The sequence below is a fragment of the Dreissena polymorpha genome, chromosome 3, assembly GCF_020536995.1.
Source record: "Dreissena polymorpha isolate Duluth1 chromosome 3, UMN_Dpol_1.0, whole genome shotgun sequence".
Classification (NCBI taxonomy): Eukaryota; Metazoa; Mollusca; class Bivalvia; order Myida; family Dreissenidae; genus Dreissena; species Dreissena polymorpha.
The window spans coordinates 51,105,063-51,130,416 of record NC_068357.1 but is presented as its reverse complement, the minus strand read 5'-3'; the positions used below and the strand labels follow the sequence as shown (position 1 = coordinate 51,130,416).

At 36.7% G+C, this 25,354-nt stretch overlaps 1 protein-coding gene across 6 annotated transcripts; it reads right to left on the bottom strand.

Annotated features, from left to right (window-relative positions):
- Window positions 1-1,192: 1,192 nt before the first annotated feature.
- On the bottom strand, window positions 1,193-25,120 carry LOC127874122 (tRNA:m(4)X modification enzyme TRM13 homolog). Of its 6 annotated transcripts, none has more exons than XM_052418256.1 (14): window positions 25,067-25,088; window positions 23,204-23,288; window positions 21,841-22,004; window positions 21,129-21,175; window positions 20,905-20,971; window positions 16,686-16,748; window positions 15,624-15,693; window positions 14,814-14,920; window positions 13,366-13,444; window positions 10,564-10,652; window positions 8,878-8,947; window positions 7,729-7,909; window positions 6,053-6,550; window positions 1,193-5,609 (listed from the first exon to the last, which is right to left on the bottom strand). In XM_052418256.1, the coding sequence occupies exons 2-14, from the start codon at window positions 23,259-23,261 to the stop codon at window positions 5,435-5,437; spliced, it is 1,668 nt and encodes a 555-aa protein (XP_052274216.1). In that variant the 5' UTR covers window positions 23,262-23,288; window positions 25,067-25,088; the 3' UTR covers window positions 1,193-5,434. The 6 variants fall into 6 exon arrangements, with proteins under 6 accessions (XP_052274216.1, XP_052274217.1, XP_052274219.1 ...); XM_052418257.1 differs by lacking the exon at window positions 25,067-25,088 and adding an exon at window positions 23,442-23,489; XM_052418259.1 differs by lacking the exon at window positions 23,204-23,288 and having other exon boundaries at window positions 25,067-25,120.
- Between the last annotated feature and the right edge of the window lie 234 nt (window positions 25,121-25,354).

The following is a 25,354-nucleotide window of genomic DNA, read 5'->3' as shown; positions in this document are numbered from 1 at the left end:
TGCATAATGTCCATATTGCCATCTGTCCATGTTTAAAGTTTCGTGAACAAATATTAAGAACTTTTAAAGTTATTGCAAGATCCAGAAAAGTGTTACTGACAGACAGACAGAGCGCAAACCATAAGTCCCCTCCGGTGAAACCGGTAGGGGACAAAAATAAAGAAGTGTTTTGTTATTCCAATGGTCCTAACACAAAATGCAATGAGTAGGTAAATTACGAGTTTTGAGATTGCCGAACTAAGCATACATATAGATCTACATGCATGAATGACCTGACAAGTTATATCGCGATCAGGGATTAAGTGTACTCGGTAACATTAAAAGAAAGACGCGTTTGTATTCTCAGATATTCGCTTTCACTTTCGCAAACTTTTCTGAAAGGAGGTACATTTAACATTTTAAATTTAGTCGTTGATTTGTCGTTATTACTACAAGTGAACAGTGTTCTATGCTATCAGATCGCGTCACGTGATTAACGCATGTTCAATGGGAATTTCCGCATCCAACAAATCAATCTGTATATGCACTTGCGTAAAATGGCGGACGTTTGTGTTTAGGAAATTCTTTAACACATTCGTCGTCAATATTGGCCGTATTTTGGTGAAAATAGAAATCATAATATTACTAGATTATCAGGTAATTAATACAGCTGGAACATGCAAAGATCTATTAATATAATATTTTATTTCTAGATCTTTGGAATTACTGACATTATTGTATCCATCGATATCACATTCGGTAGGCTTATGGTAGGGTCTATTAAAATTGTGAAATAGAAGTGGGACTTCAAAATGTATGTCTGTGACGTCCAAATTTAAGGCTTGGAAGTCAGGACTTCCAACTTTTAAACGCTAGCGTGAGCGCTAAGTCTGTGAGTGAGTGATTATAGGTTACAAATATATATAATTAATCTTTAATGTTTGTATTCTTCGGAAACATTATTTAACCCCGCTGTGGTCAACGAAAATCAGGGACCTATACGAATTTTTTTTTTCGATATGTTGTTCCGTACACTGACGTACACTCTTTACATGACTAGGACCTACAGGTACCCAATGAAGGTGTTTTCTTTTATCGATACAAGCTTAATACGTTAAATATTTAGCATTAAAAATAATATTTAAAACAAAGAAATATTAAGTTAACATTTCAACAGCATGTATTTTATGGATACCTATAAATGAACAATAAATGACATTATTTGTTGATCAAATTTATTTTTCAGCACAACTGCACAAGTACATTTCTTTAAAATATAATATATCGAAAATTTACAAAAAACACCCACCTACGGTACACGTGACCATTCGTTGTTCTCCCGCAAATAATGAATAAGATTTACATATATGAATAGCACCCTCTTCTAAGTGGGTAAAAGTGTTCACAAGGACGGGAAACAGGAATATCTCGTGAAAAAAAATCCAAATAACTTAAGTAACATTGAAATTTGGAATGCTCACAATGGGTTATGATAAGATATCGCTTGAGAATTCCAGAGCTCCAGATAAGGGTCGTATTTTCGTTATTACGAATTATTTTCAAGTCTGTTACGTATTTATTTTAAAATCTTGACGTACCATTAAGAATTACAAAATCAAGTTACGAATATTATTTTTGCAGCGGTTCGTATCGATTTTTATTGAGTTCTTTTCGCGCATTAAAGATCTTTTCGATGCTTATATAGAATGGTTATCGTGTTTGTTTAACAAAGCGCATTTTTTTCCAATAAAAGCGGCGTGTACAGTCTATCTGTCAAAAAACAATGGTGGCGCCCAGAGAGCGTCCTAAAAAAACTGCAAAGCGTGCAAAGACATGCTTTTAACATATTGTACGCAAAGTGAGCCGAAGTTGAATGTTAAGAAAGACATTATAGAAAAGATCTTATACGATGTTGTATGTTCAGTTGCCGACACAGTTGGAAAAGCTAAAAAAAACGCGACACGACGGGTCCAAACTTAAACAAAAAAACAACAACATTGAACGAGTGGAAGGGACAATTCCCGTGGCTAATCGTTTAACAGATTGAAGGGGAGAACTGTTTTAATTGTGAAATATGTAAAAATTCATCGAAGGCATGCGATCTAAGCACAGTTTGGGCATATGAAGGTATTTGAAAAATAAAATTGTATAATACTGAATAGGCACTGTTTAACTCGTATAAATAAAGTTGCTAGAATGTTTATTTTGATTTATTTTGCATGAAAATAACCATTATTATTTATTTTTTGGTCATCAAGAAAAGTTAAGAATTATTTTCCAAAACTTAGTAGTAACGTTATGAATAAAATTTCAGAGTTAAGAATTCTTTTTGAAAATCTGGTAGTACGTTAAGAATTTCACATAAGCTTATCTGGAGCTCTGGAATTCCAACAATAGCATAAGCATATTATGTTTACAATTTATTTTTTTGAAGGGTTTTATAGTCATTCATATTTTTTAACTCAAATACTAACAAGGGCTGTTTGTAAAACATGCATGCCCCCCTATATGGGCTATAAGTTGTAGTAGCAGCCATTGTGTGAATACGTTTTTTGTCACTGAATACGTTTTTTGTCACTGTGAATGGTGGTGGTGGTGATGGTGGTGGTGGTAGCAGAAGAAATAGTAGTAGTAGTAGTAGTAGTAGTAGTAGTAGTAGTAGTAGTAGTAGTAGTAGTAGTAGTTGTAGAGTAGTAGTAGAAGTAGTAGTAGTTGTAGCAGTAGTAGTAGAAGTAGTAGTAGTAGTAGTAGTAGTAGTAGTAGTAGTAGTAGTAGTAGCAGTTGAAGTACTAGTAAAATAGTAGTAGTAGTAGTAGGTGGTGGTAGCAAAAGAAATAGTAGTAGTAGTAGTAGTAGTAGTAGTAGTAGTAGTAGTAGAGTAGTAGTAGTAGTAGTAGTAGTAGTAGTAGTAGTAGTAGTAGTAGTAGTAGTAGTAGTAGCAGTAGAAGTAGTAGTAGTAGTAGAAGTAGTAGTAGTAGTAGTAGTAGTAGTAGTAGTAGTAGTAGTAGCAGCAGCAGCAGCAGCAGCAGCAGTAGTAGTAGTAGTAGAAGTAGTAGTAGTAGTAGTAGTAGTAGTATGCATTACAAAAATGCAGTTAGCCTTACATTTGGTAAAATTTAAATATATTACAAGGGAGGCAAATCTGTAACAATAAATTTAAACTTATTGCATTTGTTTCCCCTGTAGTGTATTACCTCCCCTGTCCTGCTTATATTTATATTAATCAACAAAATTAAACATAAACACAATATTTAATACACAAAATATACAAAAAATCTCATATTCTGATAATATTTTTACTGATCCACTGTATTTTACTAAAAGGATGATGTTTCATTGGACTGATAATTATAGATATAGGATTACAGACCAGTTGCTTCAGTAATATTGTTCAGAGTGTGCCCTGTTGGCCGCGTATGCATTCTAAAATTATCATTCAAAAAAACATTTTACTATTTCGAGTCACCGTGACCTTGACCTTTGACCTAGTGACCTCAAAATCAATAGGGGTCATCTGCTAGTCATGATCAATGTACCTATGAAGTTTCATGATCCTAGGCACAAGCGTTCTTGAGTTATCGTCTGACAACCACCTGGTGGACGGACAGACCGACCGACATGAGCAAAGCAATATACCCCCTCTTCTTCGAAGGGGGGCATAAATATTATTGCATTAAATAAAGCATTCTGTAAATATATAATGCCCAATATTGTATTCCAAACTTTAAAAAAAGTCAATGGGATGAAATTAACAGCAAGTGAAATCCTTGAACACTGTTAGCACATCTGCGTACAGAACACCTGCTTCCTTAAGGTACCACCCAGTATTAAGAGTTTGCAAGTTACAGTTTATTGGTAGGTTAAGCAACTTATAAAGCGTTAAAGTTATGATTTTCTAGTTCAAGACATTTCTATTGATAAGGTAAGACGTTTGTTTGGATTATCCTCTGTGTTTTTTTCCAGTTCAACAGTATACCACAGAATAACGGACGATCCAGTTAACACCTCTCAAGTAAAATCAACTAAAATACTACCGGTAAATGTCCGTACGAAAGCAAGTCATTATCACATGTTCTTCGTGACTCAGACGATGGGGATGAATCGCAATACATAGAGGATATTTGTTCATATCAGTGTAAGATCATTTGTTAGTTCACGAGTGATCATAGAAAATAGCATTTGTCTATGATCACGAGTGAAATAACAAACAATCTTACACTGACATGAACAAATTTTCTGTTTCTTGTATGCCACTTTTTCAAGAAAATAATTAACAGCTGTTTCCTTTTCGCTGAAAAGTTCCTCTTTCTCCCGTGGCGTGCCTCAATACATTTGAATACACAAAATGACGTCATTATTCCAGCGAAATTCTCCAGTTAAACTCTTGAACAATGTAAATAAACGGTGAAAAAAGCATGAACTATAAAGAAAATATGTTGGATTCGGTGGAATACCGATTTTAATTTACTCGTGATCATAAAAAAATATGATAATCTTGATATGATAATCTAAAAATAGAAAAAGTAGTTCCAAAAATTTGTTATTTTCACCAGTGAAAATAACAATTTGTTTGTTTTCACTGCTTTTATTTCACTGCAGAAATGTCATATTTTATCATTAGGTATAAAAGAATCATTATAATTCATGGTCGATGGCTTTACAAGTTACATACTTTGGCCAGTATTCACGGACATTTTCTTAGACTTGGAATTAAACACTAAGCTAGATTTAAACAAGAATCTGTCTATGAAAAACAAACATTACCACAGATGGTGATGGCAAAGCCGCTTCATAAATAAAATCATGGTTACAGTATGGGTTTTGAGATAATGTAAATAGGGGATGGTCATAAGCAACAACTTTGTATGTATTCAAAACATTTTTCTTTGTTGGCTTTGTCGGTGCTAAACGAAATGATAAAATCCATCAAATAAATAATTGTCCATATTTCACAGGACAGAACATTTTCAATGTACTAAGTATGAATGGTGCTGATGCCAATAATTCTAAATAAACAAGAGATGTGTTTGTCAGAAACACAATGTCCTTACTGCGCCGCTTTGAGTAATTTAGTTTTTATCATTAGGCAGGTACAGATAATTATCTCCCTTTTAAGCTTCCTACTTCTCTTGGATTAGTTTGTTTGACATTTGACCTTGAAGGATGACCTTGCCCTTTCACCACTAAAAATGTGCAGCTCCATGAGATACACAGGCATGCCAAATATCAAGTTTCTTTCTGAAGCGAGTATTTTTTGAAACCTAAACACAAAGAGTGACGGACAGACAGACGGACAGTCCGATCACTATATGCCCTCTTTCGGGGGCATAAAAATATATATTGGAGAGAAAAAACACGACGTTAGATCCAGCGTAACAGAGTGTTTAGAACCTTATTAATCCAAAAATAGTGTTTGGTTTTAGGGCTAAGTGAAGATGATGAATATAGTCCCAAATCATTTTGAGGCGAGGAGAACTACATTCTCTGGTGTATAGAATTCCTCAACATAAGCCTTCAAGCTGCTTTCAAGACCATGCTCCCGAAGAAAACAGACTCGCCCATAGTCTATGAGACGCTTGCACTTCCGACCGATCATTTCCCGTTCAGCCTGCGTCAGCTTGCCCTGAATACTGGATATCGGGAAAACACACATAACATAGTATAAATCAAACTTCCTTGTCATAGGGTCAAAATACAGTCAATATAAGCAGAACAAAATGATGTTTTATACTCAACAATAAACTAAAAATTCATATTCTAGCTATGCACCAAGTCGAAATTGATGTATCTTCATTATTTATATATAAACGAACTTGAAAGTATTAGCTAAGATAATTATAGTTCATTAATAAGTGCTTGGGGCATTTAAACATGTGCAAATTGAAGGTCAAGCCTTACTACAGGGTTTTATACAAAACACAAGGTTTTTAATAAAGCAATTAACCTGAAAATAAGAAACTAATATAATAATTGCACTAAACCAATGTTCATATTACATGTATATACTGAGGAATACATTAAATAATAAACGGTTTCAGAATATCTTTAAATATCTATTTACATGCATCATTACCTGCTGTTGGTGGTGTTTTCATCTTGGCAATGCTCAACTTCTTCGATATCATCATCATTCTCAAGATCTTTTCGAATGTCACTCTTCATAGCATTCCCCTTAACTTCTGTACTTCCATCTTTATTATCACAGTTTCCTTTCTGACCTTCACCAGAAACGTCCTTGACGTTTCCTTGACTTTCAACATCATAATCCTCAAAAGAACCCACACCTTGGGCTGCTAATACATTTAAACTCGCACTGTTCTCGGATCTTCTCAATTCGTCGATAACATATTCACCAGAGGCAGAAGGACTCTGGCTGTTTATGTTGTCCATGTCAAACTTCTTCTGGGCGCTCCAGCCCTTCCAGGCACATGTGGCCCAGCTGCTCATGCTGCTGACCACCTGAAAATCTCGTGCAGTGAGACCTTGACTCTGGAAGAAGTGCTTACCAACGTAGGGGTGCCACGTACAGCGATGGTGGCAGCACAGAGCTATGACCGCTCCAGACAGCTCCCTGAAATTGGTGACCACAAACGTGCTCTCTGCAAACGGTCATTAGTTTAAACCTATTTATTTCAGCTTTATTCATCAAAAGCCTTATTCTTATTGAAAAACTATGGAGTCCTTTTTCTGAGTAGAACCAACACTTAGTGTCTTTAAAGGATTTAAAAAGAACACTTCCACAATGGGGAACGAATCCATTACCTCCAAGTAGCTAGGCAGACACCTTATCCACTACGCCACAGTGATTGACTTTACATAAGTCATTATTGTATTTTAATTTCATCATCGAAAAGTATTTTTGGTTAAGTTCAATAAAACAAGACATGTCAGGCTGTCCAAGGGAGAGCTTTATCCATACCATGATCCTTTTGACCTTCAAGTGATGACCTTGAACATGAGGTGGCTTTACTGCCTAATCCTCTATATGGTAAACACTTTTGTCAAATTTCATGAGAAGGCAAAGGTTATATTCATTGGAATCAAACGCTTGCTATGGCAAATGACTTCTGCACATCTTAACATGGCTTCAATGAGAAAAACTATTTGAGCAAATTTCCTTCAAAAGTTGTATGCAATATAAAGCTGAAGTCAAAAGTTTTCTAATAAATTGGATCGACAAAAGTTATGTGACCAACCCTGGAATCTGACTATGGATCCTCTGTTTTGTAGTCCAGTGCTCTACCAACTGATGTAAATGGGCAAGATTATTTATATTGATGCAATTGTTTGACATGAAATGCCCATAGTTCCAGAACATCATCTGAATGATCTAACATTTGAGCCCAGCTTTATTCAAAACTTATATGGTTATCGAAAATATGGAGCACATACCAAATTTGAGGCACAAACTTTTGACGATGAAATGTGCCGTTGACCTATAGCCCAAATTAATGACTTTCACCTTTCGCATATCATTTCAATGACCTTAATTTTTTTCAAAAATTCTTGAAAATCTATGGGCAAAAATGATGCGATCATACTGACAGGAAACAAAAAATGGCACTCCTCTAATTTCCCCCTAATTCATATCATGACTAGGGATTCAAAAGGCAAAACAGATCAATACATACAAAGATATGTGAAATGTAAAAACTGATTACTTGGTAATACTTAAAAAGATAGTAAAAATGGACACACTATGTATTCTTACTACAAATACTAATTGTAGTTTAGACTTCGCAACGAGACCTTGACTCTGACTTCAACCGTTTCCTGTGGTTCCCCTCCTCCTCCTCCCCTTCCTGGCAACTGGTTCCAGGTTTCAAGGTCTCAGTGATGCAGCGCAGAGCAAGATCTGAGGCCGCCCCACACAGGTGCTTCCCGAACGCTACCACAGACCTATCGTTCTCTGATATACAAGGCACCTTATCTGCAAAGGTATATTACAAACAGCTCCAGTAATTATAACCTAAGGTAGATAGAAAGAAGGATTTATACTGTTGAAACCACTTTAAATCATACAAGAAAACAGCTTATTTTAGTCTCCTCAATACGTCCTCATATTTGCAAACATATCAGATTAATATATCTCTTCAAATGTATTGCCGCTCACATTCAGTTAATGGAAAAATTTTCATTTAAATACAAATTAAATTTCAAGAATTATTAAAAAACAGCAATCAAATCATAAAAAGCACAGATTTACACATACAGAACATTTTTATGAAAATGTCTACATTGTTATCACAGCGCAATAACAGCAACAACAAGAGAAGTGTTTGTCAGAAACACAATGCCCCCTATAACGCCGCTTTGAAATAAAATTTTGACTGTTGACCTTGAAGATAACCTTGACCTTTCACACTCAAAATGTGCAGCTTCATGAGATACACATACATGCGAAATATCAAGTTGCTATCTTCAAGATTGCAAAAGTTATGGCCAATGTTAAAGTTTTCGAACGGACGAACGGACGGACGGACTGACAGACTGACGGACAGTTCAACTGCTATATGCCACTCTACTGGGGGCATAAAAATCAGATGAAAATGACTGGACAACATGCTACAGCACGCACAGTTTAATTTACAATCAAGTCGGGAGATCTTGATATCTTAGACTAAAATTTAAAAAAAGCACTGGACACAAAAGTAGCAATGAAATGCATCCAACTCCCAAATATACTGACCTATAGTTAGATTAGAATTCTTTTAGAAAGAAACATCAACAATATACAATTGCTTTATGAAATGAAAATTTAGGTAACTGTGAAAAGATATCCAAAGAACAAGTTGATTCTACTTGATAGCTTTAGCAGCAAATCGGACCATATAAAAATGAATACACAAAATAAAAATGTCAGTATAAGTATGGTCTAAAAGTAGAATACGTACGTACCCAGTCGCAGATGTTCAATGTCGATTCTTATCCTCTCCATAATCATCTCCTCCTTGTGAAGATTGTCCATCTACACACAAGCATATCTTGATAATAGTTATAGTATACCAATTATGAAGTTATAATCTACTTTATTATATACCTGCTTTATGTTCCCCAAAAATACAAGTTGTATCAATCTGTAAAATACAACTGCACAGAAAAAATTCCCGTATTATGCTTCTCGCTAGTTTTCCACCGTATTACCATACTAGCCAGACTACTTTGAATGACGTCACTTTGAATGCAGAAAATTATAAGAGCATTCTTGGTTAATTATGAACGCTTAAATTCATTTTTTTTTATTAACTTAAATGATTCAAAGTTGTATACAATAAAAGGAATATTACCCAAGTCAATTGTTACATGTGTTTGTATCAGTGGAGTGGCTTGTGTGATGACGCATCTCACGAGAGGCGGAGCCTCGAGTGTGATACGAATTAGCGCAAGCCACTTGACTGATACAAACACATGGAACAATTGACTAGCGTAATATTCTGTATTAATTTCCTATTTGTTTGCAATATTTTGGTATGAATTTATTCATACATAACTGAAATACACCAAATTTAGCTTTGTAGGCTTAAATTATTGTAAAGACAACACATGTTTTTTTATTTGGAGCATTGTAACTTACTTGCTTAGTTTACATAACTTATCATGTTGATTTAAATCTCTTTACATAATGTCCATTTTATTTCTTACTCGGAAGTGCAATAGGTTTAATTTTGTCAGTTTTATATTGTAAGAGTACAAGATCTCCATAATTTTCATTAACCTAGCTTCGGTATTTTTTAAGTCATCGCAGAATCAAGATTAAGTTTTTCACTTATTTTACTACCATGTTTGTGTGATGAGACTTTTTTTCTCTCCATATGACCATCTACATACCGAGTTTCATTGACCTAGGCTAGCTTCAGTTTTTTAGATAACCACGGGACCTACATTGGTATGTACAGCCAGATGGACCAGGGTATAGTCCTTTACAGAAAAACAGGCAGGGGACTAACAAAAGGTCAGCTAGATAATAAACCATAATAAAGTGGATATCCTGGACCCAAACATGAATAGCTGGTACTTGGAAGGTTTAATACATGGCTTGCTGGTACTAAGAAGGTCAAACACATGGCAAACAGGCATTTGAAAAGTAACAAGAGCTATGTTCGTTAAACACAATGCCCCTTTCTGCGCCGCTTTGAAACCATATATTTGACCTTTGACCTTGAAGGATGACCTTGACATTTCACCACTCAAAATGTGCAGCTCCATGAGATACACATGCATGCAAAATATCAAGTTGCTATCTTCAATATTGCAAAAGTCATCGCAAAACTTTTACCAATGTTTAAGTTTTCAGACAGACAGACGGATGGACGGACGACAGACAGACAGACAGACAGACAGACAGACAGACAGACCAAAAACAATATACCCCCATTCGATCCGGGGGCATAAAAAGTATGGTACATTGGAAAGTTCAACCCATAATTAACTGTTACATGGAAAGTTTAACACATAATAAACTATTACTTGGAAAGTTTAACACATAGCTAACTAGAATTTGCATAGTTTTAACATGATCAAATGGCTCATTGAAAGTTTAACACATGGTTGACTTGTACCTGGAAAGTTTAACACAAGTTCTACCTTGTTCCTAACACGACTGCGGTCTATCAGAAGGAAGCCAATGTTGTCTTTCTTCTCCACAGCACCGTGCAACCAGTGGGACAACTGCCCTAGAAAGAGTCAGGGGCAGGTGTTTACAGATCTCATTATGGTTATCATCTGGTAATGCTGCACTTAAGAGCCAAATTTATTTAACAAGTTTGACAATAGATCTAATGTTTTCTGAGGGTAAAGAAAAAAGGAGTGCACATGATATGTTATACATGGTTAACACCAACGGCGCTTTGATGGCGCTTTAAAGCGGCGTGCAAAGCAGCACCAAAGCGTAACAAAGCTTGATTATTGCGTCAGTGTCGTAATAGATCATGGGAAAACTTGGAGTAAAGCGGGACATCAGGCAAAAACGCCAATTTTTTTTTAGCTGCTTAAAAATTTTGGGCGCTCTGTCACGAATTAATTAATGCGCCAAGAGGGTATCAAAGCTTAAAAAACTGTAACAAAACGCAGCAAATTTGACTCAAATCGTAGGAAAGCTTAAAAGAGCTTTGTTCAAAGCGGGACCCCAGTCTTCACGATCTGACACCCCTTCACACGCTTCGTTAAGATGTCACAAGATTTGCTACAATCTGGCATGAAGATCTGACACGAAGTCAGACGCTTTCATCAAATTCTGACACGCTTTGTTACGTTTTCATTTAGGACTCTACCGCTTTCCCACGAATTTAGGCGCTTTGATCAAGGATTGAAACGTTTTGTTAGGCTTTGTTACACTCTGCAAGTTTCCTCACGCTCTTTCACGATCTCCTACCATACCCACGCTCTGTCGTTCTCCCTATAAATTAGCATCTGATCCATTCCTCTGTTCAACTGCAGCAGGAAGTACAACACCAGCCATTCTTTGCTGCCAGTCAACAACTCCCACTGGAGAGACAAAGAAGTATCTGAGATGATCTCTCTGATGTCTGGCATCCACAGTGGCGAGGTCCCCCCTTGCATGTGGCTGTGGAACATCTTCCCATCAAGGTCCAAGTCTCCAGGCCCCTGGTACGAAGTTGTTCTCTTCACCCTCGTGGTCCACCTCATTGGCTGCCATCACCACCAGATGCCTCAACAGACTGTGCAGCACCACAGCAGTCTCCACCAAATTTCTAACGTTCTCTACCTTCTGTTCCAGTGTTACCAGCAGGCACCTGAACCTGTTGGCCAGGATGCCAAAGGCATTCCCCACCACTCTTCTACCCCTTGAGATCCTGTAGTTGCAGATTCTCTGCTCATCTGTTATCCCTCTTCTACTGTATGGCTTCATCGTGTATCTCTTTGGGGCAAAAGCATCATCACCCAGGATGAAATATGGAAAATCTGGCTCAGTTTCCTCAGGGAGAGGGAAAGATATGGGCAGACCCATGGACCCATCTTCTAGGCATTCAAAGAGCTCAGAGCCTGTTAATATCTGGGGGTCAGACATGTGTCCTTTACCTCCCAGCTCAATCCAGATGAACTTGTATTCTGCATCTACAAGGGCTATTATTGGTATGGAGAAAAACCCCTTGTAGTTGCGGTAGAAACTGCCTGTGTTTGCTGGCTTCTTGATGGCAATGTGCTTTCCATCCAAGGCATCAACTGCATGGGGGACATTCCACCTCTGTTCAAACTGCTGGGAAAGGTGTCTCCGTGCTTCAGGGGATAAAGGTGCGTTGAAAACCTCATCTTTATACACCTGTACAATGGCTGTGCACACTTCTGGAATCAGCTCTGATATGGTGGACATACCACATCTGAATCCATATGCTAGTGACCTATAGTTGTCCCCAGTGGCCAGATGTCTCAAGGTGATTGCCAGTTTGATGCAAGCTGACAGGGGGTGTCTGTAGTTAGTCTGCTGCTTCTGGATGACTGGTGTCACTCTTTTCATGATATAATCAAACCCTCAGGGTTTAATCTGGTGAAGTTGCTGAAGGCAGCAGCCAGCAATTTCTTCTTATCTGAGTTGTGTGTCCAGGAGGCTAGTGTAATGACCATGTTGCTGTCTTCTTTTTTCAGTGAGCAATGGCCTGGTCCAGCAGCTTCTGATAAATGGTCTTCTCCCTCCTGCTGGTAGGTCAACCTCCCCTTGTCTTTGCTGTTCTTCCTCCTTCTCATCCGCCTCGTGGGCTAGGATATAGTTATACAACAGGGAGACAAACGTCATGTCTTCTTCAGATAGATCATGCTCTGGTTCATCTGGAACTTCTGAATCTTGTTGTTCTGTCATCGTGTTCTGGAGTCAAATATGCAATTATTTTGTGGATCTGCTGCATCTTTGGGATCAAGAGCAGCATAAAACTCGGCGATCTCGACATTTTCCAATACGTGACAGAGCGTAAAAAAGCACACCAGAGCTTGATAGACGTACCAGAGCCTGATTTAAAGCGTCATAATCGCCTCAAAGCGTAATAAAGCTTATCAAAGCGTGATTTCAAGCATAACAAAGCATGATCAAAGCGGGATCAAATCATGAGGAATCGTAACAAGTCGTGAAATATTTCGTCCCAAAGCTGCAACCTATTTGTATCAGAGCGTAGCAGAGCTTATCAGAGCGTGAGAAATCGTGATAATTTTGGAAAAGTAAACAAAAATGACGGTGCTTTGCTCGCTGTTTAAAAGCGCGGCATTCGCCGTTGGTGTGAACTAACCATTAAGGATGAACAGAAAGATGGTAGGCATTCTAAAAAAACATATGCTGTTTTGCATCTGAAAATTAAAAATCTTATATTTATTGTTTCATATTAATTATCATTTCTTTAAACACACCAACAAATATAGTCTGCTAATAAGATGATGTACCTTTTCCAGCACCCATTTCAAGGAAGCATTTACCATCAGTAAGTAAGCACAGCTTTTCCATGTGACCAATCAGTGATGCCTTCAAAATGGAGAACTTTTATAAATCAGGTGCCATGAACATAAATGAGCTGGTGTCTGGGAAAAGGCTATCCGGTAGTACATATTATGTAAAATATGATCCAAAATACGTCAGTACAGACATTTTGAGTTCATGGAATATTTTGTTTAAAAGAAGTCTCTTCTATATCGAAAATCCAGTCTAGGTGGAAAGTAATGTTCCTGATTATCATGTGCAGACAGTAAAGGCTTGTCTGGGATGACATGTTAGGCTCATGAATTTTGCCCGGTTTTCCCAAAGACAAGCTAAATTATTCTTCAGGTCATCAATGGGCTTTGCCTAACTCTTAAAAAATTAAACAACAGGGAATCAAATCTTAAATCTTACAAGCATTTTTATTGGTAACCCATTTTACTTGACACAAGTTTAGGTAAAAGATCTTTCAAGGCAATAGGACCAGGTCAAATATCTTTAAAAGCAATCAGACCAGATTAAAGATCTTTTAAAGCAATGGACCAGGTTAAATATATTTCAAAGCAATGGGACCAGGTTAAAGATCTTGTAAAGCAATTGGACCAGGTTAAAGATCTTTTAAAGCAATGTGACCAGGTTTAAGATCTTTCAAAGCAATGGGACCAGGTTAAAGATCTTTCAAAGCAATGGGACCAGGTTAAAGATCTTTTAAAGCAATGGGATCGGGTTAAATATATTTCAAAGCAATGGGACCAGGTTAAAAATCTTTTAGAGCAATGGGACCAGGTTCAAGATCTTTTAAAGCAATGGGACCAGGTAAAAGATCTTTTAAAGCAAATGGACCAGGTATAAAATGTCAAACAAATGTGATAAACAATGGACATATCAAATCTTTCATTAGGAAAGTTCTAAGTTCAGGCTACCATTCAGGCTCAATGTAAGAGATTATGACCCATATAAGCAATTCAATTGCTTAACTATTCAAGCACGGACATTAAATGGACCAATTTCCACTTTTTGCCCCAAAAAATTCCCAATCTCAAAATTGCATCCCCCACCCCAAAATGACCAGAAAAAGGCCTGATGCCCTCAAATACCACTTTTGTCACAAACACCACCTGATTTGACCTCATGACCTTGATTTTAAAGACAACCAGGCCCTGAATTGTATAGATAAATATTCTGACCAACTTTCATAGAGATTGGATTAAAAATGTGGCCTCTAGAGTGACTACAAGCCAACAGAAGATGATACACCACACACACCACACACCGGACATAGGGTGATATCTTCATGCTCTGGTGATCTAAAAATGTGTTGCATTACATATTGACATTCTTTATTGAAAAGTCTTTAAAAAATCACAAACATTTGTTGCTTACAACTGAAAAACAAAAAAATAGATTTATATGTTACCTGTTGCTTCCTATGTCTAATAGCTGCATTTCCATAGCTGGGGTTCTCTAGTTCTGCTTTCATGCAGTCGTGAGACAGCACGTCCTCTTCTATCACTCCCACATGCTCTAAAAAGTAACACATTTAGTTTAAACTTATTTATTATGACTCAATTTGCTAACAAAGGTTACCAGTAGCTTGTTTTAGACATTCTCAAGTCTGTTCCCTTGGTCAAGACCAGTACTTATTGCCCGATGAAAGATATCAGAGTAGGACTCAAACCAGTGACCTTCTGGTCACCAGCAAACCGTCATATCAATTAATCCCACAATTTATTTTTTGAGTCAACAGTTTTGTTGTTGTCTGTAATTAAAAGACTTTCAAAGCTACAACTTAAGTTAACAATATATTTCATAATTAGTTGCATTGAACACCATACAGGATTAGTGACACTCCAATGTTTGTTTCCTGAGAAGAAAGCTTTTGTGTCAATAAAAAGAACTTTAACCCATTTATGCCTAGCGTCTAGAAAAATGGACTTGGTATACAGTGTAGACCCAGATGAGACGCCGCATGATGCGGCATCTCATCTGGGTCTGCGCTGTTTTCTTAAAGGAATTTCTGTAAGAAATATTCTAAATATAGAAATAAGTATACTAGACATCCCTAATTTTGGAAATAAATTGATCCAATATAGAAGGATGGGAGAGTCCACTAGGCATAAATGGGTTAAAATGCTCCTAGGAGGAGAATCAAACCCAGCTGGGCAAACCCTATGCCTCTATGAGGTAATGTCTATTTTACGATTGCTTTTCTGCCTGTGAAACTGACCATCATGCAGCTGGTTCACCTTGGATATAATTCTATCGAGGTCTTCCAGTGGTATTGTAAGAACAGTTTCCTGTAATCAATGTTTAAATAGAAAATAATACTAAGGCACATTGAAATTTCATTTCATTTACAGCATTTCTTTCTATTTTGTACAGAGCATACACCAAGATACATCTATGACATGAGGGTAAATTTAAAAAACACATTTTATATGAAAACAATCCTTTTTTTTGGACAATTTCAGAGAATAGATTATCAACATGAGTGTACATTACATACAATTTCTATTAACTACTTCTCAATAACAATTTGTTCATAAAGTATGATAAACTCATGTTTTATCTAAGTACCAATACAGTCAAAACAAGTCAGACAAAACTTGTATGATATTCAAAAAAGTAGAGAAACCACACAGTATAGCACAAATCACTACATACAAATGTTCAACAGAATCAATTATCCCTTTCCCATTCAGAAGCAAAGTAAAAATGGAAATGTGCAAACAGCATAAAACCAGAACAGCCTGCAAGTAACTCGCAGTCTGTTCAGGTTTTATGCTGTTTGCTGCTAATCAGTATCTAAGGGTTGTAGATGAAGCCTTAAAAACTTGAATTGAGTAAGAAAGGTTTTTAATTTAATGTTACTTTCTAAGGGACCACAAATGCGTGAACAAGAGATGTGTTTGTCAGAAACACAATGCCCCTTTTTGCGCAGCTTTGAAATAAAATTTCAATATATTTATTTGGCAGGTTTAGAAATTATCTCCCTTTTAAAGCTTATTACATGTACATCCCTGGGCTTGTATTTTTTTACTTTTGACTTTGAAGGATGACCTTGACCTTTCACCACTCAAAATGTGCAGCTTCATGAGATACACATGCATGCATAATATCAAATTGCTATTTTCAATATTGCAAAAGTTATGGCCAATGTTAAAGTTTTCAGACGGACGGACAGACAGACGGACAGTTCAACTGCTATATGCCACCCTACCGGGGGCATAAAAAGGTGGTAAAGGGTTAAAGCATACAAATGGTACAAGCTTTGACCAAGGAAACACACCTTTGGTTCAGGTACAGACTCTCCACCATCATCCCCGGAGTTAACGCCTTTACAGTAATACGGCTGGAAGAATATGATTTAACAAAATGTCTGCAAAGTTTGAGGAAAAACCACCGTTTAAGGCCAAGATAACATTAACTCTCCTTCAAAGTAAAAACAGTGAGAAAAATAAACAAGAGCACCGGCTTGCGGGTGCAGACCGCTCATCTATCTTCTTTTTAAGGTGAAGGGACCTACCTCAATACTTCAATCAAAAAAGATTGAGGGATGGGTGGATAGGGTAGTATAGTGTGGGGGTGTGGTCATTTATTACATTATCTTCCAAAAATAAGAAATAAAAATGCAAAAAAAAAAAAAAATTGGGATGGGGGGGGGGGAGGATTCTTGGGTGGGATAGTTGGACGGTCTTTCAAAAATAAAATAATAAAAATAAATATTTTTGTTTTTTAACCATGTTTAAAAAAAATATAAAAAAATTGAGGGGGGGGGGGGATTCTGGGGGGGGGGGGGGGGGGCATGGGGGATTGGTTTGGGTGGAGTATATTGTAGTATGTCATGTAAGAGTTGTTTTGTCAAAGTATCAATCAAATCTAATCATAAATAATGAAGTCATGGCAATTTAAGCAAAATTAATTATTTGACCTTGAAAGTCAAGGTCATTCAAAGGTCAAGGTAAAATTAAACTTGCCAGGTACAGTACTCTCATGATAGTATGAAAGTATTTGAAGTTTGAAAGCAATTGCCTTGATACTTTAAAAGTAAAGTGGATGTAAACACAAAATTTAACCATATATTCAAAGTTACTAAGTCAAAAAAGGGCCATAATTCTGTCAAAATGACAACCAGAGTTATGCAACTTGTCCTGTACAGTCCCCTTATGACAGTTTGTGAATGTTCCAAGTCTGAAAGCAAAAGCTATGATACTGTAGGAGTAAAGTGGACCAAAACACAAAACTTATTTTTTTTTCAATTTTCTAAGTATAAAGGGGCCATAATTCTGTCAAAATGCCAGTCAGAGTTACATAACTTTGCCTGCACAGTCCCCTTATGATAGTTAGTAAGTGTCGCAAGTATGAAAGCAATAGCTTTGATACTTTAGGAATAAAGTGGACTTGAACACAAAACTAAACCAAATTTTCAATTTTCTAAGTATAACAAGGGACAAAATTGTCACAAAACCAGGTTTTCATTGTGAAAAAAAATCTGATAAAGGGAGACAACTCAAACTGAACTTTTGAAATGAACAAACAAAATTAATCCCCTTTGTAAGTTTGTTTTAAAATAAATCTATTTTTAGTCGTGGCGACCTTGACATTGGAGATATTGACGTGATTCTTTCGTGCGACACACCGTCCCATGATGGTGAACAAATGTGCCAAATGATTTTAAAATCTCATAATGAATGACATAGTTATAGCCCAGACAAGCTCATTTATGGCTATTTTTTACCTTTGAACTCAAAAGTGTTACCTTGACCTTGGAGATATTGACGTAATTTTTTCGCGCGACACACCGTCTACTGATGGTTAACAAATGTGCCAAATGATTTTAAAATCTCACAATGAACGACAAAGTTATGGCCCGGACAAGCTTGTTCCGCCCGCCCGCCAGCCCGCCCGCCCGCATTCGCCAATCTAATAACCAGTTTTTTCCTTCGGAAAACCTGGTTCAAAAGGGCACATAATTCTGTCAAAATGCAAGCCAGAATTATCTAACTTTGCCGGCCCAGTCCCCTAATGATAGTCAGTAAGTGTACCAAGTTTGAATGCAATAGCTTTGATACTTAATGAGAAAACACAAAACTTAACAGGACGCCGACGCCAAGGTGATGACGATAGCTCTTTTTTTTTTCCAAAAAATAGATGCGCTAAAAAATGATTATGCAATTAGATGAAAACTATTTGGCAAGATGGCTGCCAATGGGCCATTGTGAAATGTTCTCAGGAAAAACATTGTCACATACTACTACTTGTTTTGATTAGGAAGATTCAGATGTTATATTTAATCAAACAAATCATGAAATTGTTTTATATACCAGAACAGCTAATTGACCAGCTAAGCAATGACCAAAATAGTGACTTTTAAATAACTTCATCCCTCCCCAGTGCACAAGTTGATCTGGGACAATACAGTACAACCTCCTCTTTGCAGAACTGCATTGTAAAATGTGTACAGCATACAGTTAAGCCTTATTTGATTATTATCCCCACGCTTTTTGAAAAAAAGGTGGGGATATTGTGGTTATCTCCGCCGTCCGTCCGTCCGTCTGTCCGTCCGTCTGTCCGTCCTGGCCACTATCTCCTCCTACACTAAAAGCACTAGAACCTTGAAACTTACACACATGGTAGCTATGAGCATATGTGCGACCCTGCACTATTTGGAATTTTGATCTGACCCCTGGGTCAAAAGTTATAGCGGTTGGGGTGGGGCCGCGTCAGAAATTATCACTCATTTTTTTAGGTTATTTTACATTTACTTCTTTATTTCTACACCGATTCACTTCAAATTGATACTGGACCTCTCTTATGACAATACGGTCAATCTCAACCATGCATGGCCCCATTCCCAACCCTGGGGCACCCCGCCCACATAGGCCACACCCACCAAAAATTTCCATTTACTATAATTTTTTCATTTCTACACGGATTCACTTCAAATTGATACTGAACTTTTGTTATGACATTAGGGTCAATCTCAACTATGCATGGCCCCAATCTCAACCCTGGGGCGCCCGCACACATAGGCCACACCCACCAAAAAATTCCATTTACTATAATTTTTTCATTTCTACACGGATTCACTTCAAATTGATACTGAACTTCTCTTATGACATTAGGGTCAATCTCAACTATGCATGGCCCCATTACCAACCCTGGGGCCCCGCCCACATAGACCACACCCACCCAAAATTGCCTTTACTATAATTTCTTCATTTCTAAACCGATTCACTTCAAATTGATATTGAACTTCTCTTATGACAATACAGTCAATCTCAACTATGCATGGCCCCATTACCAACCCTGGGGCGCCCCGCCCACATAGACCACACCCACCCAAAATTGCCTTTTACTATAATTTCTTCATTTCTACACCGATTCACTTCAAATTGATACTGTACCTCTCTTATGACAATACGGTCAATCTCAACTATGCATGGCCCCATTACCAACCCTGGGGCCCCGCCCACATAGACCACACCCACCCAAAATTGCCTTTTACTATAACTTCTTCATTTCTACACCAATTCACTTCTTATTGATGATGAACTTCTCTTATGACAATACGGTCAATCTCAGCTATGCATGGCCGCATTACCAACCCTGGGGCACACCTAGGTCAAACATTCGGCGTGGGGATACGCGTCGGCCTCTGCCGCGCCATTTCTAGTTACTAAATAACAAGAGCACCGCATAACGGGTGCTACACTCTTTTTTGAAGAGGTCACAGTGACCTTTACCTTTGACCTAGTGACCCAAAATGGGTGTGGCATGTAGAAATGAGGAAGGTGAATGTACATATGAAGTTAAAAAGTAGTAGGTGGAAGCACTTTTATTGTAGAGGCTATGTTAAAGTTTTATATTAGAGGTCACAGCGACCTTAACCTTTGACCTAGTGACCCAAAAATGGGTGTGGCATGTAGAACTCATCAAGGTGCATGTACATATGAAGTTTCAAAGTTCTAGGTGGAAGCACTTTGATTTTAGAGCGAATGTAGAGGTTTATGTTTAAGTTTTATATTAGAGGTCGCAGTGACCTTGACCTTTGACCTAGTGACCCAAAAATGGGTGTGGCATGTAGAACTCATCAAGGTGCATCTACATATGAAGTTTCAAAGTTGTAGGTGGAAGCACTTTGATTTTAGAGCCTATGTTAAAGTTTTATATTAGAGGTCACAGTGACCTTGACCTTTGACCTTGTGACCCAAAAATGGGTGTGGCGTGTAGAACTCATCAAGGTGCATCTACATATGAAGTTTCAAAGTTGTATGTGGAAGCACTTTGATTTTAGAGCCAATGTAAAGGTTTTAGCACGACGCCTATGGCGGACAGCAAGCTTGCTATGACAATACCTCGGGTTTTCTCCGAAAACAGCCGAGCTAAAAATGACTTATTGAATTTCAAAATTATTTCTTTAAACATCAAGTAGTTTTTAATTTTATGCTATGGTGAGTCTGACCTTTAAATCTTTATTTCTATTCACAAGATTGAATTATACCCACTGGCATCTGTTTCGGTTGACTTGGACAGACCTTCTTATGGTGATTTAACTTTGTTTCATAGCATGTGCTGAAAAAGAACCACTAAGAAGCATTAATTTTTATTGAAAACTTAAAATCAAACAAAAAATGTTGAAATCATATATCAATGTAAATTTACTCAATTAACAAAGAATCTTACGCCCATTTCAAATTAGCATGAAACAACAATAATTTCCACTTCTTACTGCTTTGGGTTGTACGGACATTGGACCCTCTTTCGCCGTAGGTCTACCTAAAGGATATAATAAATAAACAAATGTCAATGTCCAAAAACTATTTATTACCTGCAAGGTGAACAAACAGTATTCAACATCAGAAATAGAAGTTTTTTTACCACAAGCAAAAGCTACATGCATCACACCACGCACAGATAGCTGTAACATTTAAACAAAGCAAATTATTACTGATTTTATATTTTGATAATTGTTGATTAATTTAATTTGATTACCATGCAATTTCATGGATTTGTAAAATCAGTTATTTTTGTTGACGTTAAATTTGTGGATTGTTTTCTAATTACTGGAGTAATATAACACTCTGAACCTTATATATAGTGATCATTGAACATTTGATTTGGTGACGAAGCAGACCCACACAAATAGTTTTGAACAAATAATATTGGTTTCACACTACTCCAAAATACTGGAGGAGTTTTAACCCTTTCCCACTCAGAAGCAAAGTGAAAAAGGCTATGTGCAAACAGCATAAAACCAGAACAGCTTGCAAGTAACTCGCAGTCTGTTCAGGCTTTATGCTGTTTGCTGCTTATCAGTATCTGAGGGTTGAAAATGAAGCCTTTAAAACTTGAATCTAGTAAGAAAGGTATTTATTTAAATGTAACTTTGTAAGGGACCACAAATGCGTCAAAATACGTATCTAAGGGGGAAAAGTTAATACCCCTAAAACTGCTGCATGCTCAGCACAGTAATTCGAGCCCTTGGCAAGATGGAACCGACAGTATCTGCGTTTCCTTTCAACAAAGAAGTGGCAGGAATTGGCTGGGGGATCTGGTTTGGCTTGAGAATATGTGCCTCTCACAGTGTTCATGTCTTTTTGTTTATCTGCAATCAAAAACGAAATATGTTCAACTCTACGAGAAAGCCTTCAGTTTGTTCAATCATCAGAAATGATATAAACCATCAAATCCCAACATTGAATGGCTATATATCCTAAATTACAATTAAAAGTTACACTTAGGTTTCAAAATGTAAAATTAACTATGTCTAAAAAAAATTATAGACATTTTCTCCAAATCAACCTAGTATTATAAGGCTAAATATATGCTTTAGGCACCTTGGAGATAGTTAACACAATTGCATTGTCATCAAATTGAGTTCACATTTGTGCAAGTGGTGGGCTGGTGGATGACTCTACATAAGAGATGATGCAGATCGTATCAAAAAATATCTTTGCAAGTTATATGTTGATAGGATAAAATATAGTTTTAAAATTTTGTTTTTCATAAGGAAAATGATCATCACCATTACAGTCTGTTTTAGTGATTTGCACTTAGAATGCATTGAAACTAGTGCTACTGTATGTCACATAATTAACAAGTTAAATTAATAAGCATAGGTCAACAACTGCATTTGTGCCATTAGCAAGGAAACATGAGTTGCTTTAGATCTAAACACATGTGAACACACTTTGGACAATTTAGAGACAACTTATGTTGACTAGTCATATAGGTTCAGAAACTTAAGCAGACAGGTTTTCTAATTCTGACTAGATATTTGAAGTCTAATAATATGAAAGAAACTACTCATAAAACAGTGAAACTGTCCAGACAAAACCCGTATGTCTTGTACTTTTTCCAATAGTCTGTCAATGTTTTGAAATTGCTTGGGACGCCAAAGGAGCACTGCACTGTACCAAAACATTTCATATTCTGCTCTGGATCGTTTCAAACTCCTACATTAACCATTTACCACTTTGATATGTATTTTTACGCCTTTTTGTTCCTTAGAAAGTTACCTTTCTTACTAGATTCTAGTTTTAAAGGCTTCATTTCCAACCCTTAGATACTGATGAGCAGCAAACAACATAAAACCTGAACAGACAGTGAGTTACTCGCAGGCTGTTCTGGTTTTATGCTGGTTGCAAAAGCCATTCTCACTTTGCTTCTTCTTCTTATGGGGGAAAGCGTTAATCATGTTGGAATGGTATACAACAATTTCATATTGGCAAGTGCTTTTTTCCTGCAGCATCATTCACACATGATTAATATTGGAAGTTTTACAACCTGTTAATTCATATTTACCATTAATTATGGCTTGATTGGTAATTGTTGGCTTGGGTACTACTTCAAAGTACCCCATGTATTCTTAAGTATACAAACATGTAACCTGTGTATGGAAAATATACTTAAACCAGGGTTTCTGCTGGCAAAAATGGCAACAAATTAAAAATACAAATTTTTTCACAAAGAGCGATTTTTTAAAAATCCACATTTTTTCTGCTCAATATTTCCTTAAAATGTAATAAGACGCTCTGTTTACCAGCCGCTGTACAGAAGTCGTTATGCAATAGATTTCCATGATGTAAGCTAAACTACTCAATTCAGTTGAGCGTGGTGACTGCAACAAAATGGCATGTAATGATGATAACTACGATTATTAGGGGTGTTGTTACAAGTTATATTAATTGGTCGTCATTTTTATGGCTTCAGAGCAAATAAATCATGTCAAAAATGACTTTAACCATTCTAAAAACAGAAATTAAATCTACCAACAGCAAGTAGCAATATTGTCAGAATCTCACAATTTTAACTTGCACCTTTAAAAAAAAGGAAATTTGACTTCCTCGAAAATGCTACCCGAACCACGGCTTGCAAAAGCAAACGACATGCGCTCAAGACAACACTGCATAATTAAGGTTAAAGATGACTAATAATACGTATTAGAATCCTCAACATAGCGGCTACATAATTATGCACCATTACTTCATAATTCGCAGGCAATGATCACTATGAATGATTATTGGTGTTGTTTTAAAGGGGCCTTTTCACAGATTTTTGCATGTTTTTAAGTTTGTTATTAAATGCTTTATATTGATAAATGTAAACATTGGATCTAAAAAGCTCCAGTAAAAATTCAAGAATAAAATTTAAAAAAGAAAAAAAAAGTTAATCCTCAGCAGGGCTCGAACCACTGACCCCTGGAGTCCTGGAGTAAAAAGTCTTTGACTTAGACCACTTGGCCAACCTTCCTGATAAAATTTTCGAAGTATTTTATACTTTATATAAGCAATCCTCGTAGTTTCACACAATATAGCAACAACAATAAAACTCTCCAAATTATTAATTCGTTTCGCGCTGCAACGCTTTATAATTTTCATGTTTTTAAATCTTAAAAAGATGCATATAAAGGCTATTTTATAGCATGGTAAATGTTCAGTATTACTGTTTCCTCACAAATATCATAACTCAAACGAAAATGTGCGAATCCGACACAACTTTTTTCAACTTTGTCAATTTACCCAAATGTGAAAAGGCCCCTTTAACCTTCAAATTCTTAGTCAATATCTTCATATATATATGAAGAGTACCTGGGGTATCTTTAAGTAGTACCCGAGCAGACAATGACCAATAGAGCCTAATTATGCCTTTAACTATAGTTCAACATATTAGTAATAAATCAGCAATTTATCGCTTTTGTTCTATTTATAAAGTCAATATAGCAGATAGGTAAGGTGTGTCATGTAGAGCGAATACTGGCAGAACCCCCCCCCCCCCCCAACCCTAAATCTCGCGTTATCTCGGCAGTCTCATTACGCGTGATTTAACAATGTCGAAATCGTGAATCTTCTGACCAAATTTCATGAAGATAGGACAATAAATGTGGCTTCTAGAGAGTGAACAGGGCAAATGTTGACGTCGCACGACGGACAAAAGGCGATCACAAAAGCTCACCATGAGCACGTTGTGCTCAGGTGAGCTAAAAATATCACTGCCCATAATTCACAAAAGTAATATGACACATCGCGAAAAAGCAAGACAAATATACATAAGAGTTTGATATAAGTTACAGAAAACGATTAAGTTAACAATTTATGGAATGATTATGAATTTTATACATATCATACTTCGCATATTTGACAAAATAGTATGTTTTAATCTAAAAACCTTGATTTTGTTCTAAAACGTTGTCATCGCTCAATTTACCAAAATTGGTTACACTGCACTATTTTGTAGTAACCTAAAGAGGAATAAGAATGAAGCACAAATCTGACTGAAAACTTCGATTCACACGTGTTTAAGTTCTAAAACACGGCATTTTTATGTAATGTACTACGTTCATAATGACTAAAAAATCAAAATATTAATCAAGAAAGCACTTTTCATAAATTTTTTATCAAAAATGTAGAATTTACGACCACATAACACGGACCTATAGGCCATACAAACAAGTTT

Coding starts and splice junctions, on each gene's coding strand:
- LOC127874122 (XM_052418256.1), bottom strand. CDS start 23,261: ATGGGGTACTTTGAAGTAGTACCCAAGCCAACAATTACCAATCAAGCC. Junction 8,948..10,563: donor GCAGTCGTGTTAGGAACAAG/GTAGAACTTGTG, acceptor GCTTGTGTGTAG/ATGGACAATCTTCACAAGGA. Junction 5,610..6,052: donor GAAAACACCACCAACAGCAG/GTAATGATGCAT, acceptor CCCGATATCCAG/TATTCAGGGCAAGCTGACGC.